At 38.4% G+C, this 17,518-nt stretch overlaps 1 protein-coding gene across 1 annotated transcript in view; it reads right to left on the bottom strand.

Annotated features, from left to right (window-relative positions):
- The window catches only part of usp43a (ubiquitin specific peptidase 43a), a 132,030-nt gene that overhangs the window by 9,021 nt on the left and 105,491 nt on the right, over positions 1-17,518 (bottom strand). The window contains exons 12-14 of the mRNA XM_085459704.1: positions 17,086-17,205; positions 9,437-9,686; positions 6,230-6,388 (exon numbers count right to left, since the gene is read on the bottom strand). Of these exons, the coding sequence (XP_085315830.1) occupies positions 6,230-6,388; positions 9,437-9,686; positions 17,086-17,205 (529 nt within the window). The remainder of the gene's footprint in view (positions 1-6,229; positions 6,389-9,436; positions 9,687-17,085; positions 17,206-17,518) is intronic.

Raw genomic sequence — 17,518 nt, forward strand, 5'->3', positions numbered from 1 at the left:
GTCCTGCATCATTTTCTCTAGAAAGAAGCATGGCAACCATTAGCTGCTGTATGTCTGGTTTGCTCTTTTACTCTGGAATTTGGAATTATTCATAATTTCTGGCAAAAGTAGGCGAGTTAATTCAACAAGGGAGGGAGAATAAAGGGAGCAGATACTAATGGTAAATGAAATCTATCCATAATCACATTCCTGACCCCCCCCCCCCCCCCCCACACACACACACACACACACACACCCCACCCCCAATAATTAAGTTAACAATGTGTGAAGAACAAACATTTATTTGCAAAATAAATTACATTAGGCACATTTGCCAGGGCCAGTGATAATCAATGTCTTTTTCAAAAAAGCATTTAAATAAAACCTGCCTCTCGACGAAGATCCTGTTTAAGGCAGAATAAATCTTTTGAAATGCAAGTCACACTAATTTCACCAAGAAATTCAATAATGATTGAACAGGTACTTATCCAGCTCTAACAGCAATTCAGCAACTCTCAAAAAGCTGAGTTTTACAAGGATAACTGTCTATGTTGGCTATATTAGATCTTTACATATATTTTCACATAGTGTTGACTCATAGAGAACTTCAGCAATTAATGTCAGGCTGTTTTTCTGAAACATTAAAAAATAAAAAAGTACATGATTAGATTAAAAAAGTGAAGTTTCTCAGACGCCTTGAAAGAGGAATGAATGACAGCTGTCAAAGCAACGTGCACAGCAGACAGGCATTTCTTAGTTCTTTGCTACCATTTGCAAATATTTTACCAGGTAAGATATTTAGACAATGAATAAATTTAGAGTACTATTAATCAATAATATTAAGTACTGGTTGCATATGTCTTTGGGATCTAAATAGAATATGCTTTATCTCTGGCAGCCTATCCAGGGCGTGCCTTGCCTTTCACTCTGAGTTAGCTGGGATAGGTTTCAACCTTCCCATGACCCTGGACAAGGAAAATTAATGAATGGAATCTTAGAGTCTACATAATTTTGTTTTGTGCTGTGTATAAGTTGAGTTTTTGCCCTGACATTTTTTGCTCTGGACAAGAGAGCAAAAAGTGAAGTGACATCAGTACAGTTACTTTGAGTTTAAGGTTACAGAGGAGCTGGCAGCAGTTTATGCTTTGCACATATACATGTTTTGATAGGGCTGAAATGGGCTAACTAGCAGGTGTTCCAGCCAACAGCCTAAATCTGACAGGGAAAAATGCTGAAAAAAGTTATTGTAAGATCTTCACAATATGTAACGTGTTGAGGCGACTCCTGTTGTGGTTTGGTGCTATTTATAAATAAAACTGTATTCAAAAATTGAAATATAATATAACTGAAATGAACCAAGCACTGTACTGTATTACACAACAAGAGGTGATGTGTAAATTATTGATAAAAATTAACCACGATGTTGATGTTGTAACTAAAATACCCAACTTGATAAAAGTAAATTTGTTTGTAGTTTTGGAGCAGCATAAGACAGGATATGGTGACATAGGCTACCAAAACACAGTCATATGGCTCAGCCTGGGTATCGTGCTAAAAACAGTTTGGGAGCTGAGAGCTGCTTTTGTGAGAAGACGGAGAAGAACATTCCAGGGCACTCAGAGGAAGAATGGAGGCAGATCTTGCATTTGCTGTTTATGCGACTCCACTAAATACCAAACTGCAAGGCAGGGGTCTATTTGCACATGAATTGCATAGTCCTATGAAGGCTTTTATTAGAAGGTTGCAGTTTCTTTCAAGATAACTGGAGAGCTACATTTTTGCTCACATGCCACCTGTGAAGATATTTTTTTCTTTGGATTTACCTTTATCAGAACACAAATTCTCAGTGATGAAGTTTAGTAAGAAAAACAAGAAACAGCAACAACAAAAAAAATGCAGATGAGGTCATTAAATTATAAGCAAAATAGCAAAATAAGAAAAACTTCTTCGCAGGCTTGGAATCATTGTCCAGTTGTAATATCCTGTTTCTAACAAACGATAATTTTCAAAGAGATGGCCTTACATTTGACTCTAGAAGACTTTTTATATAATGAAGCTCATTTCTGACTCACTGACTGCAAGATGTCTGGGTCCTGCTCTATTTGGGTTTTCATCAAATGTGGCAGTGTGAATTCTGGCAAAACATCTCCACTTTTGTCTCATTTGTCTAAAAGACATTGCTCCAGAACTCGTGGTTTGCTCAGATACAGATGCAGTTACGCATTACAAGTAACGCAAGTTGCTTGATGCATAAAGTTAAAAGATTAAAACTAATAAAACTAGTTTCAAAAAGAGACTTTTTCATTTGACTACATTTTATATGATGGATTATGCAGAATAAATAGAATTGGGCTGAAAGATCTATTGCTTTATTACCTATTCAGGTTGTAAATAATTTTTTTAAAGTAACCAAGTAACTAATTACTTTTGAAAATAAGTAATCAGTAAAGTAACGGAATTACTTTTTTGGAAAGTAATCAGTAATTAGTTACTGATTACTTTTTTTTAAGTAACCTGACCAACACTGCTCGGGAGTACTACATACAGTATGGTACAGACTCTATCCAATCATGTGAAAAACTAGGCACAGATCATGATTCAACATCTTGTAGAACCACCTCTAGCAGCAATAAGTTGAAAATTATTGTGGAATATTTTTTGGCCCTTCTTCTTTATAACACTGCTCAGTTCCTTGAGGTTTGCAGGCATTTGTTTATGCATTGCACCCTACAGGCCCTGCCACAGCAATTCAATCAGTTCGAGGTCTGGACTTGATAATTACTCAAATGCACTTGATTAGCACCACCTAGCTGCTGCTTACCCTCTTAATTTCTATAGAAACATTAAAGGTGTACTTAGTTTTTAAAAGGACTTCAAGGAGTCCTGTCTTTTTCATATGACTGTATGTTCAGACAATTTGTGCAGCTTAAAAAAAGCTGTCTTTTTGACTTGTATTGTCGGTGCACCACATGGAAAGAGGTCACTGGTTATTTGGATTTGTAAAAGGCAAAAGAGATTGAAAATGTGACGTCATTCAGGGGTAAAACCGCAAAGAATTCTGGGAACTCGTGGCAAGAGGTACTAGCGCAGCAGGCTTTCAATTGAAATCAGTTATACAGCGATAAAAAGAAACACAAAAAATGTCAAGAAGCTGTTGTATTATTAACTGCAATAGCCGGTCGCATGACAGCCACGGAAAGCCGACGGGTAAAGAGATCGGTTGTTATCGGATTACGTCGTTGAAGAGAAATTGTTCGAGCCATGTTTCCGAAGTAACAAAGAGGAGACGGATGGCCTGGATTGCAGCCATTCAAAGATCAAATATAACGTCCCAGAACACTCCAGCTCACAGGTTAGTCTGCTCCAAGCATTTCCACAGAGGTCAGTCTGCTGTTGTAGTTAATGCGTCATTTTTCTTAACATAATTGGTGATATAGGTTACAAGCAAGTCTGGCGCTGAACAGAAATTGTCGCGCTATGCTCCTTTGTTTATTGTGCATAAATAGTGAATTGTCCTGACACAATATTGCGTTTCGCTTCTGTTATTATGGTACATTGACAAAAACATATACTTTTATTCACAGGATAAAACAGTTGTTTTGTATCACTAATTGCCCAGTACGATTACAGCATACAATATTATTGTCACTGCTACATTTCTGTAATGCTGCCAGAAATTATTTCCACTACTAATTAATTACCCTTGAGCTCAAAGGTCCTATTAATAAACGGTTAAGGAATGTGTATTTATGAAGACGATTTGTGAGACTGGTAAACTTATGATACGTACGATGGTCTTTACTTTCTACACGGTGCATTTCAAGGTCCTGCACCCATCCGTCGGTAAACTGTACCTGGGCTTGTTGCAGTGACCTGAAGTTACTAAACTTCATGAGTGTATGCACTCACTCCAAGAAGCGTATAATTATAAATATGAGCGTGGTGAAAGTTGGGCAGCACGCTAACGTATTTTGTCCCTCTGTGTGCTCGTAAGGGTTTACCCTAAGTAAACCTTTCACTCCTTTGATTTTTTTCCTCGTATCTTTTCTTTGACTTTTCATCAAGTCTGTCTTTGTACGGACCGGCATTGTTCTCCTTCGTTTTGTACAGAACCTTTTTGGGGGGCAAAGAAAAAGCAAGAATTTATTGGAACCGAAGAATGAACGTTTTGCGGTGCTGCAAATGCTTGCATTTGATGCGGTACTTGGATTGTTTTGCCACGGCATGCAATGCGCGAAAGTCACGTGGTCTGTCAATCTCTATAGGAGAGGAGATTACGTAAAGATAAAGGTTGGTATTATAATGATTTCAGGCATTCTGACATTTGTAGTAAGTGTATGGCCTTCAGTGAGCTGCTATGGCAAAAGGTTTCAAAGTTAGCTGCACAAAATTATTACTACTATTAAATCTGACTTTTAGCTCTTAACATACTCTTACCAGTGAAATGCGGTTCATTCATCTCAGTTTAATAATTAATAATTTCCAGTTTAAAAAAAGAAAAAAGAGTCAAACAACTGACTTTACAATATTTTGGATGAGTTCTCGCTTTCTTTTCTTTTTTGCAGTCTGACAGAGGACTACACATTCAGCATTTCATGCAGAGCTAAATGAGCAGATCTGACAGACCCGTGGCTTTCTGTGAATCAAAGCAGGTTCTTGACAGTACGGTCTTCTCTGTTTGTACCAGCATGTTTGGCTCTTACTTCAAAGGTTGAAAGACCTCAGTATCATAGCAGCTCACAAGATGCAAGTCAGAGAGGCAGGAGCGCAGGGATAGGTGGTATGTATTAGGAAAAAAACATCTTTTTGCATCATTTATAGTCATGGGATTGGCAGCGGATTTCTTCAAGTCAACTTCCACTTGAAACGTTCGGCGCTGTATTATATGAATATCCGATTAAAACACCAACTTTTATTACATTTTTTCCTCTCTTACTGTGAAAGAGGAAGAAGAGGGATCACTTATGTCTCACTTTTGATTAATTAGAGATTACAGTTGTACTTTATTGTAGGATGCATGCTTGAGACTACAGAGAGCAAGGTGCAATTATCTTACTGTGTTTCTTACAAATTGCTTGTGGTTAATGATTTATTTGCGGTCCAGCAAAATCATTGTTATTCTGAATTATTCCTATAGCAGTAAATGTGCCCCGCCCCACCATTTATGGAGTCTTGCTCTCGTAAAAAGTCCATTTAAATGTAAATAAACTTTTGCTGTGCAAATATTTTGCACATACTCAATGTACACATTCAGCAAGAACAGGATGTATTAGTTTGTGTTGTCTACATGGTGCATGGTGTATGTGTAAAAGAATCTTTGTCAAACTGTCTCACCAGATACGCTCAGATATATCAGATAAGGTAGGGCTGTGCGATATGACAAAAATACCATATATAAGACATTTATCGTCCTGACAACGATATAAATCACAAAAATGTAACATTTTCTGTAAATTCTGTGAATCTCGGGCAACTCAACTTGCGTTTAGTTTTTCCAGCTGGTCGTCTTTTACCTGGATTCGAGTGTTTTAACCGATGCATGAAACTATACATTTTTAGACATAAGTTGTAACGGCCACCATTTTCTTTCAAAGTTTAAGTCTAAGGTTTATTTTTTAGCACATGACGGCTCTTTTTTTGCTTCTCCTCCGTAAACTCTTACGGATACTCATACTCTTTCACGTGATTCAGTTTACTTTGAAAAGTCAAGGGATCTTGAGCTTTATTGTGAAAGGTTTCAATGGAAAACAAACAAGCGGACAGCGGAGCCACGTGATAGTTTTACCGTCATTGTTGCTAATGGCAACACGTAAAAACAGGCGCTTGTCCGTCTGTAGTGTGGTTATATTAAATATAAGAGAAAGAGAGAATTTAAGAAATTAATATAGCCACTACAGTGACCATCAAAACGATGAAAAAATATTGCCGTAAACAGTTTATTTTACGACACCACAAAACAAACGATAGCGTAAAATGAAACGATAGACGTTTTTATATCGTCATCCGATGTATATCGTTATATCGAACACAGCCCTAAGATAAGGTGTCAGACGTGTGTGCGTTTTGCGGAGCACAGTGCAGCAGACAAAACAGATATATTTGCGTCCTTGAAAACCACTCCTGCCTAAGGTACGTATGTTGAAAGTACAGACATTAATTGACTATTTACCATTTTTAGGACCATTGAAAAACAATCACAAGCTCTTATATGCTTTCAGTTGTCTGGTTTGCTTGTTATTTCACAACATACCTCTGATGGAGCTGCTGGCTGACCATGGGGGAATGGTGTTTCGCCTCTGGTAGAAAAGGATGTAAGCACCCCTTGTGCACACTTCCTCATCTTGCACCAGGTCTACGCTGCTGTCGTCGTAGCTATACCACTGACCATCCACTGAATTCCTACAGTAAGCTGGAATAAAAAACAGACAACAACGGTAAATAATGTTTTTCTCGCATAATTGTTATCAGAAAATTGCATGCAATATGGAGATTAACTCATTTTTCCCCTAAAATGCCTTGGGAGGTCCATAGCACATAATCTCTTTGCTGCCTGTAAATACAGTGTACATAGAATAGCTTCACATTTAAATGTGAGTTGTACTTTCCTCCACTGCAGAGACTGTTGATAGTGTATGTTTCTCAGCTTGTTAAAGCAGCAAGACAGAATACATCAAGGACCATTCCTGGACACTTGGAGCTGCTCTCCAGCTACAGTTTCTTGTTGTTCAGGTGCTATTTTGATTTATTTTAAAAATGTGTTTAAAGATGCTGTTATTTTTTTTCATTCCAGTAAAATCAGATCAATTTTATTTATTTTTCTTAGTTAAATGAGGGACACCACCACAGATTGTGTTATTGTGCATAACACAATTGTGCATTACACTGTTGGGCTCTCAGGTAAAAGATGATTTTATGGATGCAAATGTAAAGTGGTAGCTGCCATGGCGAAGACCTGCTTTCTCCTAATCTCCAGTTGTCACTTCTATTTCTGCAAATTAGGTACGAGTCTTCAATTTTATTCTTGTATTTCAAATGTAAATTTGATTTATTGCAGAGTCCGCCATATTGAATGGTGCGTATGTAATGTTTTGTATTGATTGTAATGAAATTGTGCATGGTCCAAGGAGCTTGCAAAGAAAGGCGTCTGGACTTCTTTAAGTTGCTTGAAGACGTTTCACCTCTCATCCGAGAAGCTTCTTCAGTTCTAAGGTCAAATGGTGGAGAGTCCCAGATTTAAACCTAGTGGGAGTATCCCCCCACAGAGGGACAAAAGGACCCCCTGATGATCCTCTAATCACATGAGCCAAGGTGTGAAACTGGGTGTGGGTCCCAATCAGCCAGGGTTTCGGGTGAGCTCATTGTGAAACCTGGCCCCACCTTATCATGCGATTTCCTGAGATCAGATGGCCCAGGATGTGAGTGGGCGTTAAGGTGTCTGGGGAGGGATCTCAAAACTGGATTATAGATGACAGACAGTTGGTGTTATAAACCACCGCCTCTGTTCAAAGATGGTCGCTCACAGTGGACATAGATGGCTTCTTTCACTCCTCTTTCAAACCATCTGTCCTCTCTGTCCAAAATGTGAACATTGGCATCCTCGAAAGAGTGTCCTTTGTCCCTAAGATGCAGATGGACTGCTGAGTCTTGTCCTGTGGAGGTGGCTCTTCTATGGATTCTCCCAATGGGTTTAAATCTGGGACTCCCCACCATTTGACCTTAGAACTGAAGAAGCTTCTTGGATGAGAGGTGAAACGTCTTCAAGCAACTTAAAGAAGTCCAGACGCTTTTCTTTGCAAGCTCCTTTGACTACGATGACCTGGATGACTGAGAACCTTCACAGAAAGAAATTGTGCATGTTATTTACATTTTTAATGAAAATAAAGATTAAAAATAAATAACTAAAAAGCTGTCCTGCTAAGGATACAGGACAACTTCACTGCATTGAGAAGCCAATGGGTGGGGCTTTATACCGTAAAATCTTGCACAACCTCCTTTCCTCAACCAGAAAACTGAAGATATGCTGGAAGACCTGTCCACGGCCTAATAATGACCCAAAAAATAATGCCCAGGTAACAAAGAAGCATATCAGGGTCATGTAGATGCCTAGCCAGACCTCAGTCCTGTAGAAAATCTATGAAGTGAGCTGAAGCTTCGAGTTGCAAAGCAGCAGCCAAGAAACCTAAAGGATTTGGACAATTCTGCAAACCTGGTGACCATCTACAGGAAATGTCTTATCGCTGAGTTTGATAACAGGGGTTTCTCCATCAAGTACTAAGTCATGGTTTGCTTGGGGATTAAATGCACATTTAAATCAATGGCATGCAAATCAATTTAGGTGCTTGTGCAATGTACATTGTGTTTTTTTTTCTTCTTTTGATGGTTTTCAGTCTCCAGTTAAAATGAAACATTGAAGACTTTATTTTTGTTGTCAGTGAGCAAACTTACAAATTCAGCAGGGGAATTAAGGAATTATTTTTCCCCCGACTGTACATAAACTAGACAAAGACTGTACATGTTATTTTACTAATGGGGAGCCACCCATTAGTAAAATAACATCATTCTTATCAGACACACGTAGTTTGAAAATCCTCCACATACTAACAGTCTAAATGGCAGCCTGGACAGTACCTGAAATTGGAAATCCATCCCACATTTAGGGACTCACTTAGCTACTTGCAATTACTGTGCACAGGACTATTGGGATGAACCACAGTTCACTGAGCTGAGGATAGTAGAGACCCAGACTGCTGGAGGGTTGTATCGAAACATTTCATTTAAAATTAAAACACTAAGCAGCACAGAGCAGTTTACTTTGCTGAGGTATTGAGTATGACAGATGGGCATAGACTTTCTCAAAACTGATTGGTCAAAAACATCTGCCAAAGAAGACGGGATAACTCAGTGTTGCATGTTATTTGTCATTGAGAGATCTGAACTGTCATTTGAAGTGAAAATGGTCTTCCTTGTGGAGTTAGCATTCTAGCTAAATCTGGTCCCTGTTGTAATACACACACACACACACACACATACACACGCACACAGACTAATTTTCATATCTTAGTGAGAACATCTAATTGACATAATGCTTTCCCTAGACACTTACCCTAACCATCAAAAATGAATGCCCTCAGCCTAAACCTAACCTAATTGTAACCCTGACACTAAAACCACATTTGGAGCCTCAAAAATTCCTTCAAACTCGTGGGAATGAGCATTTTGTCCCTCTAAGTGACTGTTGGTCCCCACAAGTATAGTGGCATGCCAATTTTCTGTCCTCACAAAGATACCTAAACATGTACACACACACACACACACACACACACACACACACACACACACACACACACACACTTTGTATATATCCATATTATGCAGTAACTTCATTTGTGTGGATGTGCCAACTGCATGACAGAAGAGTGTGTATGAAAAGCAATAAGAAGACGTCATTGTTACATACCAGTATAATGTCCTCCATGCATTCCTCCGTGATGGTTACACACACCATAAAGATCATACAGGAATTCATGAGGAAGCATCATGTCAGCAGCTTGGTGTGGTTGGCCTGAGTGCTGTTTCCAGGAAGGTGGTGATGGCCCCATATTCAGGTTCTTCATGCTCTGGCTTCGCTTCACTACATGCGGTGCCATGTCCAGACCAGTTAGAGGGAAACGCACGAGTGTTGACAGCTTGTTCCTTCGCTCTCCAACCTGTTTCAAAAATCATTATTCATACATACAGTCCATACACACCATTATGTTTGCACATTTTTGTACTTTAAATACTTGGAAATACTTTTTCTTTTGCAATTCTCAATAGTAATGTGCCAATTACTATTTTTGCCTAATGGCAAAGGCTTGACTGATTCTATATCCACTCTTTTGCTGTGACAGGAACAGCAGGGACTCTATCTATAGAAATGTATGACTGATTGATTTACAAAGTATTATGTTGATTATAGTTACAATGGAAAACAAAATGGTCATTTCCTTAAATATGTGTTGTGTCTAGAAAGTGATTTGAGGGCACCTGCGGCAAGCAGTATGAAGTTCACAGGGCATACACCAGTGTACCCAGTACAATGGCTCAACAATCACCTTTCAACATGAGAGTGATGAAAAGCATTCAAGCAAGAAAATGCTTGAGTAGCTTTACAATAAGTATTGACTGTTCTGAGTGGTGCAGTAATAAAATTTCTCAACATAACAACTAACACATGCGAGCCTGACAGAAAGAATGTGAGTCTGAACACAATTTTAAGATATTTCAGCTTTGGGTATGTAATTTATTTAAAAAATTGAAAACATAAATATTTTTGTTTCTCTGTTATTTTAGAGTCTTTACCTTACAATATAAAGCACCTTGAGGTAACAGTTGTTGTGATTTGCGCCTATATAAATTAATCTGAATGAAAATGAATTGACCAAAACATACAGCGAAAGCTGGTCAGGAGATTTTTGAAAGTAAAGTCAGTACTTTTAATGACCAGGTCTGTCACCTGATCTCACTGAGCAGTGGCTGAAGACAAAGTTAAAAACAGAACAGCTCGTGAGCAAACAATTGGAATCAACTGCAGTAAAAGCTAGAACTACATTTAGATTCACAAAGCTGTACAACAACAAGTGAATATGCAGGCAAATATTACTCTGTTAGGAATCTGAACATCTACAAAAAGATTCAAAAGTAAAACTAGCATATAGCTGCCAAATGAATTAAACGGCAAATAAATAAAGACAAACTATTTGCATATGTCAAAGAAACATAAATGAATTCTGCTTTTACTTACTGTCAGTTTTATTCCAGAGGCTCTTTAGAAGTAACCAGAATCAGAAAACAAAAGTTTTAGGTCAGTAAAAGAAGTGCCCAGCAGTTTTCTCTTACATGCTTGTGATTCAGTATGGATTTTTTATTCAAATCACTTTTTAGTATAGAAGCTTTCCTACTGAGATTGAATCCTTATCATGATGGAAGGCCCTGCATAACCCCCCAACCTTAGAAATTGTGCTGTGCATATTACTGGCTCTGGTCTCTGATGCTAAGCCGGTGCTTGGTACAGATTTTGGCAGACTGACTGACTGAATTCTAATGCAGAGAGAAAAGGTGTGTCAGTCAGGAACTCCAAAATCAGGATCTGATACTAGAGTTTTTGAAGAAAGGGTCTCATGTGAGGTGATCAGCAGGGCTTAACTCATGGGGCCTTCCCTCTTTCTGCTTCTTTCTTTCCAAGCAAAGTGTAAAAGCCTGAAGTCTGACTTTTTGTCCTTGGCTCTGGACAAGAGCTGTGGTGCCTGCGACACAGCCCACATATACTACTTCCCTTTGTACGTGGAATAACAAAAGAGTTTGAAATTGAGCAGCACAATAGGAAGTGATTTGTTCATGGAGGCAAGTGCATGCTTTGATAGAAAATGGGACACACTGACAGGTGTTAGAACTGATGTTTGTCCAAATCTGACATGGAAAAATGTTGGACTTTTGAAGTGGACGAAGGATAAAGTGAGTGAAATTAACCCACAACTAAAATTGGTATTTTGGCATTGTATTATACACTAAGAGGTGCTGTGTAAGTCAGAGCAAAATAATTAACCATGTTGCTAATGTCATAACTAAAAGAGTTTATTGGGGAATATATATCACACATCTGTCAGGGGGTTCAACCTGAGCAAAGTGCTAAAAACAGTGTGCAGCCTGACAGCAAAAATTCAACAATTTTGTGAGACAAAAGGCAAAGGACATCCAGAACTGTCAGATGCATAATGGAAAGCTGATGCTGCGTTTGCTGTTGATGTGACTGTCCTACCTCAGCTTTAAAGCACTTGTTCAGGCCAAAAACAGACTAGATCTCTTTCACTGAACAAGAAGAAAGAACTGAAAAACGTCACATGAATACATGAAACTACAAGTAAGATGGCAGTACAATATATTCTATAAAGTAAAATAAAGTTTAGGGTATTTGAAATTTAGCAAAAACATGCACATTTTGCTCACAGTTGTTTTTGAGAAAATTGATTAAATTGATAAATTGTCTTAAAATATTGGTGTTTTTAACTATACCTCTTACATTTTCATTGCCTAATTGTAACATCTGCTCTCATCAGCAGCAGTTTATAAGATTAATATTGAGCATAAATGAGTCCAGCTTATTGGTGCAGCCCCCCACAGCAGTCCCAGTTTCTCAACATTCGACAGTTCCAGGTAAGACTCATAATGACTGTGAGGAATTTATTATGTTCAGCAAGGCGGTATTAAGCACTAATGTAAAATATTACAGCACTACACTCCGGGGAGTGTGCGGAGCAATTGTACAGATTAAGTGAAAAGAAAAATCCCATCACTACATAACTTCTTACATCTATTCTATCCACGGAGGACATAAATGAATAGGCTGGGTCTCAGGAGCATATTGGCACATATGGAGCAAAAGGATCTTCAGGGATGTTCATGTTTTTTGGCATTAATGCTATACTCAGTATATGGCCCATAGGGAAAATTAATTTGGCTTCTGGAGAAAAAAATAATCATTATAAAATTGATTTATCAGTCATTTCTGTGTGTTAGGATATGTTATTAAATGTGGCAACAATGTTTTTTTGTTTTTAAGCTCCCATCAGCTTGGCATGTGTTTGCAAATGTAAGTGAAAGTTGACGAACTATTGTAAACTCTCTGTTAAAAGATTGTTTGTTTGTTTATTAAATTTGAAGTTTCCTAAAACCATTAGTTGTGTCATTGTGACTTAAACTTGTCCTGGTCAGGGCCATTGAAAAAAACAAAGTGATGGCTTAAATGAGACCAGATTAGTTAAGTAAAGGTTAACAAATGCTACCATTTTGTTAACACAAACCAGTTTGGTCAAGTTTCTCCAAAACACAGGGAGCCTTTTCAGATCACGGGATATTGTTTGTTAGCTGTGCTGGAAAACAAGGTGCTTTCCTAATGTGGCAAAAGTTTAATTGTTATGCACGCTGGTAACATATCCAAGCTTAAGTATAGTAGTATTACTATGTTACTAAAAAGATTACCGTGAACCAATTACGAATAAAAGGTCGCATGTTATGACCTTACAGTGTTAGGCATAGCAAACATAGCTGCTGCAACAAAATACTGACAACTTACAATGTGTTCATTAATACTCAGAGAAGCAAACATCTAAAGAAAAGGGCAGGGTTCACTTTTGAAACAAGGAACAAGAAGAACCAGGCATATGAAGGGATACTAATGAGTCTCCTGTGAAAGCAGCAAGGGTTCGTGTCAAGGGTTTTTCAAATGTTTAATTACAGGGAGACGCACAAACGAAGTCGAAACCTAATTTCTATCTGTAGTCCCTGAGCAAAAAAACACTAGTGATGGGTCAGTTATAGCAAAAAGGCATGGTTTATTTTAACCCGGTCATGGCAGGAGATTCAGTACAACTGAAACTGGTGTGCATACCCAATGATCTCAGCTAGGGAAATGACCTACACACTCTAAAGCCTGTGCTGAATTACTATGAAATTGCAGTACGGGGATGAGTACTGGGAAGCTACCATGTGAACAGATGGGAAAAAACATAATAATAAGAGACTCCACCAGACAGCAAAAAGGAGAAAGCAGTGATCTATCTGATTATACCAGGTGTGGGGAAAAATATGGCCTGGCGTACACAGTGAGAAAGATTCTAACCACGGCAGGCCTCTGGGAATGAGCCATCCTAAAAGCATATATCTGTATATCTGAGGCTGAAAAAGTCTGTGGCTGATCACTAATTCTTCTTTATTTCACTCCCTTTATGTGTCATCTGCCTCCATCTTACCCCACACCTTCTGTAACACCAACCCTTTGCATGTCCTCTTTCAGTTTTCATTTGTTTTTTTTCCTGCATTGATGTACAACATCAGAATGTTTCATAAAGAGTGGTTAGAAAGTACCAGCAATTAATTTGTGTGGCACATTGGCTTTCATCATAGTTGTTTTCACTTGCCTTCTTTCATGTTCTTCCTTTCAGTAAACAGTCAGAATTCATAAAAACACCACTTTTTATCTTTTTTGTTGTTGCCATGGCTCTAAACAAAGTTTAGTTGAGGAAGAGAATGCATAGGTTTGAATCCTTTTTAACTTTCCAGACTGGGATCTCCCAGGATATTAAAGAACTTCACGGTGGCAAGGTAATGGGGTGTGGGGGATTTAGACCGATAATGATAATACGTGTTTGGAATAATGCATGAAGGCCAGAGAAAGGTGGGGTGTTGGTTTTAAAGAAGCAGGCTACGAGGCATGCTTCAATGATTGTGACATGGCGCTTGCCTATCTCACTAAAGAGGAAAGGGGGATGGAAAGAAACTTACTGTGTATAGTTTTTTCAGGCTGTTGGGGATCTTTCAGTTTCTATTTGGGTATTGACTGCTTTTTCTCTCATTTTCATTCCAGTCCTTGCCTTTTGGTTTGTGTTTTAAGCCACTTAGCACTGACCTATAAATCATTCAAGCATAAAAGACCCGTTGCCACTGATTTTCAATCCATACCTCAGCCCATTTCTCCCTGTTTCCCTTTCCTCTTTGACTGAGACCATTTTTGATTATGCTTCGACGAACATTAGCTGGATCAACAGAAGGGTTAGATACATCACTGCATCCATCCTTTTTTTTTTAAGGACTTGACTTTCATGACTTACTGATAGCTTTTTTTTGGGGGGGCACTAAGGCCACTTTTGTCTTTTAGGCCACTTTTGTCTTTTTTTTTCCTTCCGCTTGTCCAGTTTCCTGCAGATCATGATGAGATATTCTTTAAGTTTTCAGCTAACAGCTCTTTAGGAATGACTTTGGTGCAAAAACACCCTGTCAAACTTTGTTATCTTTTGCATTTTTCATAGATTCAATTAAAGCAAAAGAAACAAATTGTGGTTGTTTGTGGCAGGCTGGTAGTAACAAAGTGCTTAAAGATATGATATAACCGTGGCTCAGGGGGTTGGGAAGCATATCTGTAACCGGAAGGTCGCTGGTTCGATCCCCGGGCTTTCTGTCCTGGTCGTTGTGTCCTTGGGCAAGACACTTTACCCTATCGCCTACTGGTGTTGGCCAGAGGGGCCGATGGCGCGAAATGGCAGCCTCGCTTCTGTCAGTCTGCCCCAGGGCAGCTGTAGCTACAACTGTAGCTGCCTCCACCAGTGTGTGAATGAATAGTGGCATTGTAAAGCGCTTTGGGTGCCTTGAAAAGCGCTATATAAATCCAATCCATTATTATTATTATAAAATTGGTTCTTTGCTAAATTGTCTGCTATGTGTAGACACAAAAATGGTTTATGCCTTGAGTTAAGTGCCTTTTCATGCTTGAATGACACACAGGTCACTGTTAAGTGGCTTAACAACAACAACAAAAAGTCCCCTGAAGATGGTCAGGCACAAAGGATTTTCTGGGACTTTTATACTCTTGCAAAAATCAGTCCATAAAAGGCCAGTTTTATTCTCTCTAATATCCAATCCAACACTGGGCCATCAAGAGAAACTGTAAGCACAATAACAACAACAACAAACTTTATTTATAGAGCACATTTAAAAACCAGTGGTATACCGAAGTGCTTAAGATAAGAGACAGAGAAGTAACACGAGTATTATAAGGCCTTAGCAAAGTATCAAATATACTCACAGGTCAATGCCACTAATACACAGGGGTAATATGAAATGCATATCAAAATAAAAACATAATAAAAGCACAAGCCATAAAAATCTGTATAAGGAAAAATAGAGTAAGTCTAAAAGTCAAGTGCAAGCATTAACAAGGAGGAAAGGCGAGATTAAACAAATAGGTTTTTAACCGTGATTTAAAAGATTGGATGGAATCGGACGCCCGGATCACAATCGGAAGGTTATTCCACAACTCTGGTGCAGCCAGGGCAAACGCCCGGGCACCTCTAGACTTCAGCCGAGATCTAGGCTGCACCAAGAGTAACTGAGTAGATGATCTTAATGCTCTGGCAGGAACATACGATTTAAGGAGTTCCTTAAGGTAGCTCGGTGCTGTGTTGTTGGTAATTTTAAACGTGAGCAGCAGTATTTTAAATTGGATGCGGTATTTTATGGGTAGCCAATGCAGGTCAGCTAGAACAGGAGTGATACAGGCAAACTTCCCAGTTCTGGTCAGAATGTATGCCGCAGCATTTTGGACTGTCTGCAGTCTATGAAGGAGGGCAGAATGAAGACCAAAATAAAGTGAGTTGCAGTAATCCAGCCTTGAGGTCACAAAGGCGTGGATGAGCTTTTCCAGTTTTCCAGTTCCCGTCAATAATGAGTTTATTAATTCGTAATTTGTAGTTGTTATGGCAAGTATTTTATCACAAACATGTTTTCACATACCCATCATCCACAGAGAAACAATTTCATTTTTACTCATTTTTATACTGAGCTGCTCTTTGACAGAGAGGTTGTCTTTTTCAATGACTGTTCACAAATGGCCCTTTTCACAGAATTCATCTGGCTTCCCTTTCTTGTTTCCTGCAGTGCTTTTGAAATCATTAAAGGCTACATTTCTTTACACTCAAACTCATCTTTTCATTTAGTATTTCAGGAAAGAAATTTGGCTTAACTGAGCCATAAAAATGATCTTTTCTTATCCTGATGAGTTCTCACAAACTGCTTTCTTGTTAAAGCAAATCCTTTAGACAACTGCAGTTTATTTAAAAGACTGTTCATATAACTAGTTGTTAATTGGAAATTGCACGTATACTCTTTTCCTGCAGCATTCAACAGACTTGTTGTTGTGTTTAGCTTCAGTTTTTTTGCACTGTTGTGTTAAATGTAGTCTGTATAATGTGTTTTAAATGAGACTAAACACAGTAAACTTTTGAATAATTATTTCAGTTCATTTTACAAAATAATCTTAAAGTTATTATTGTAAGTTGATACTATTTGAAATCACGTTAATTTTAGTCATTTCAAAGGCGTGTATTCATATTTCTTGAATACTGTATCTGGCTCCTCTATAAATTGTCAAATTGTCTGTGTAGAGTCAGATAATAGTTCCTCAGGTGTTTGTTACTACCATAGACATCTTTTAAATAAATTATTTTGATGACTGTAGTAGTAATGTAATGATCAAGATGAAAGTCTTCACTTGAGACCACTTTGAAGCTGGCCTACCTGACGGAAGCGCTTGAGATGGAGGATCAGTATGTCTGGCAGAGTCCACAGGCTCATCTTCACCATACCCTGTTGAAGCTGCTTACAGTGGGGGCACTTCCAGGCATCATCTGGTGCAAGCTGGAATCAATATTTACATCAATTAGGTGCATAGTTACATAAATAAAGCAGGTGATATTAATCTATTTTTCATTTGCCTTTCCCAGATCAAAAATAAAAGCTTGCCTGATTAATTTTTTCACACGTTTAGTTTTGTCATAATGATGCCTGATTGCATGAAAGCTTTTTGAATTAAAGTCTTGTCCTTGTTCCACTTAAGGGTGGAACAATTTTCTCGCTTTCCTCGTCTTTGGTTTTTCATCTTCACAGAAGCACCTTAAGGTGCTTTGAAGTCACTGTATAGAGGATAAAATGACTGGATTTTGTATGGCAC

Source organism: Copadichromis virginalis, linkage group LG6 (assembly GCF_057382275.1).
Source record: "Copadichromis virginalis isolate Kocher_CV1m ecotype Utaka linkage group LG6, C_Virginalis_male_GT1.1, whole genome shotgun sequence".
In the NCBI taxonomy this organism is placed as follows: Eukaryota; Metazoa; Chordata; class Actinopteri; order Cichliformes; family Cichlidae; genus Copadichromis; species Copadichromis virginalis.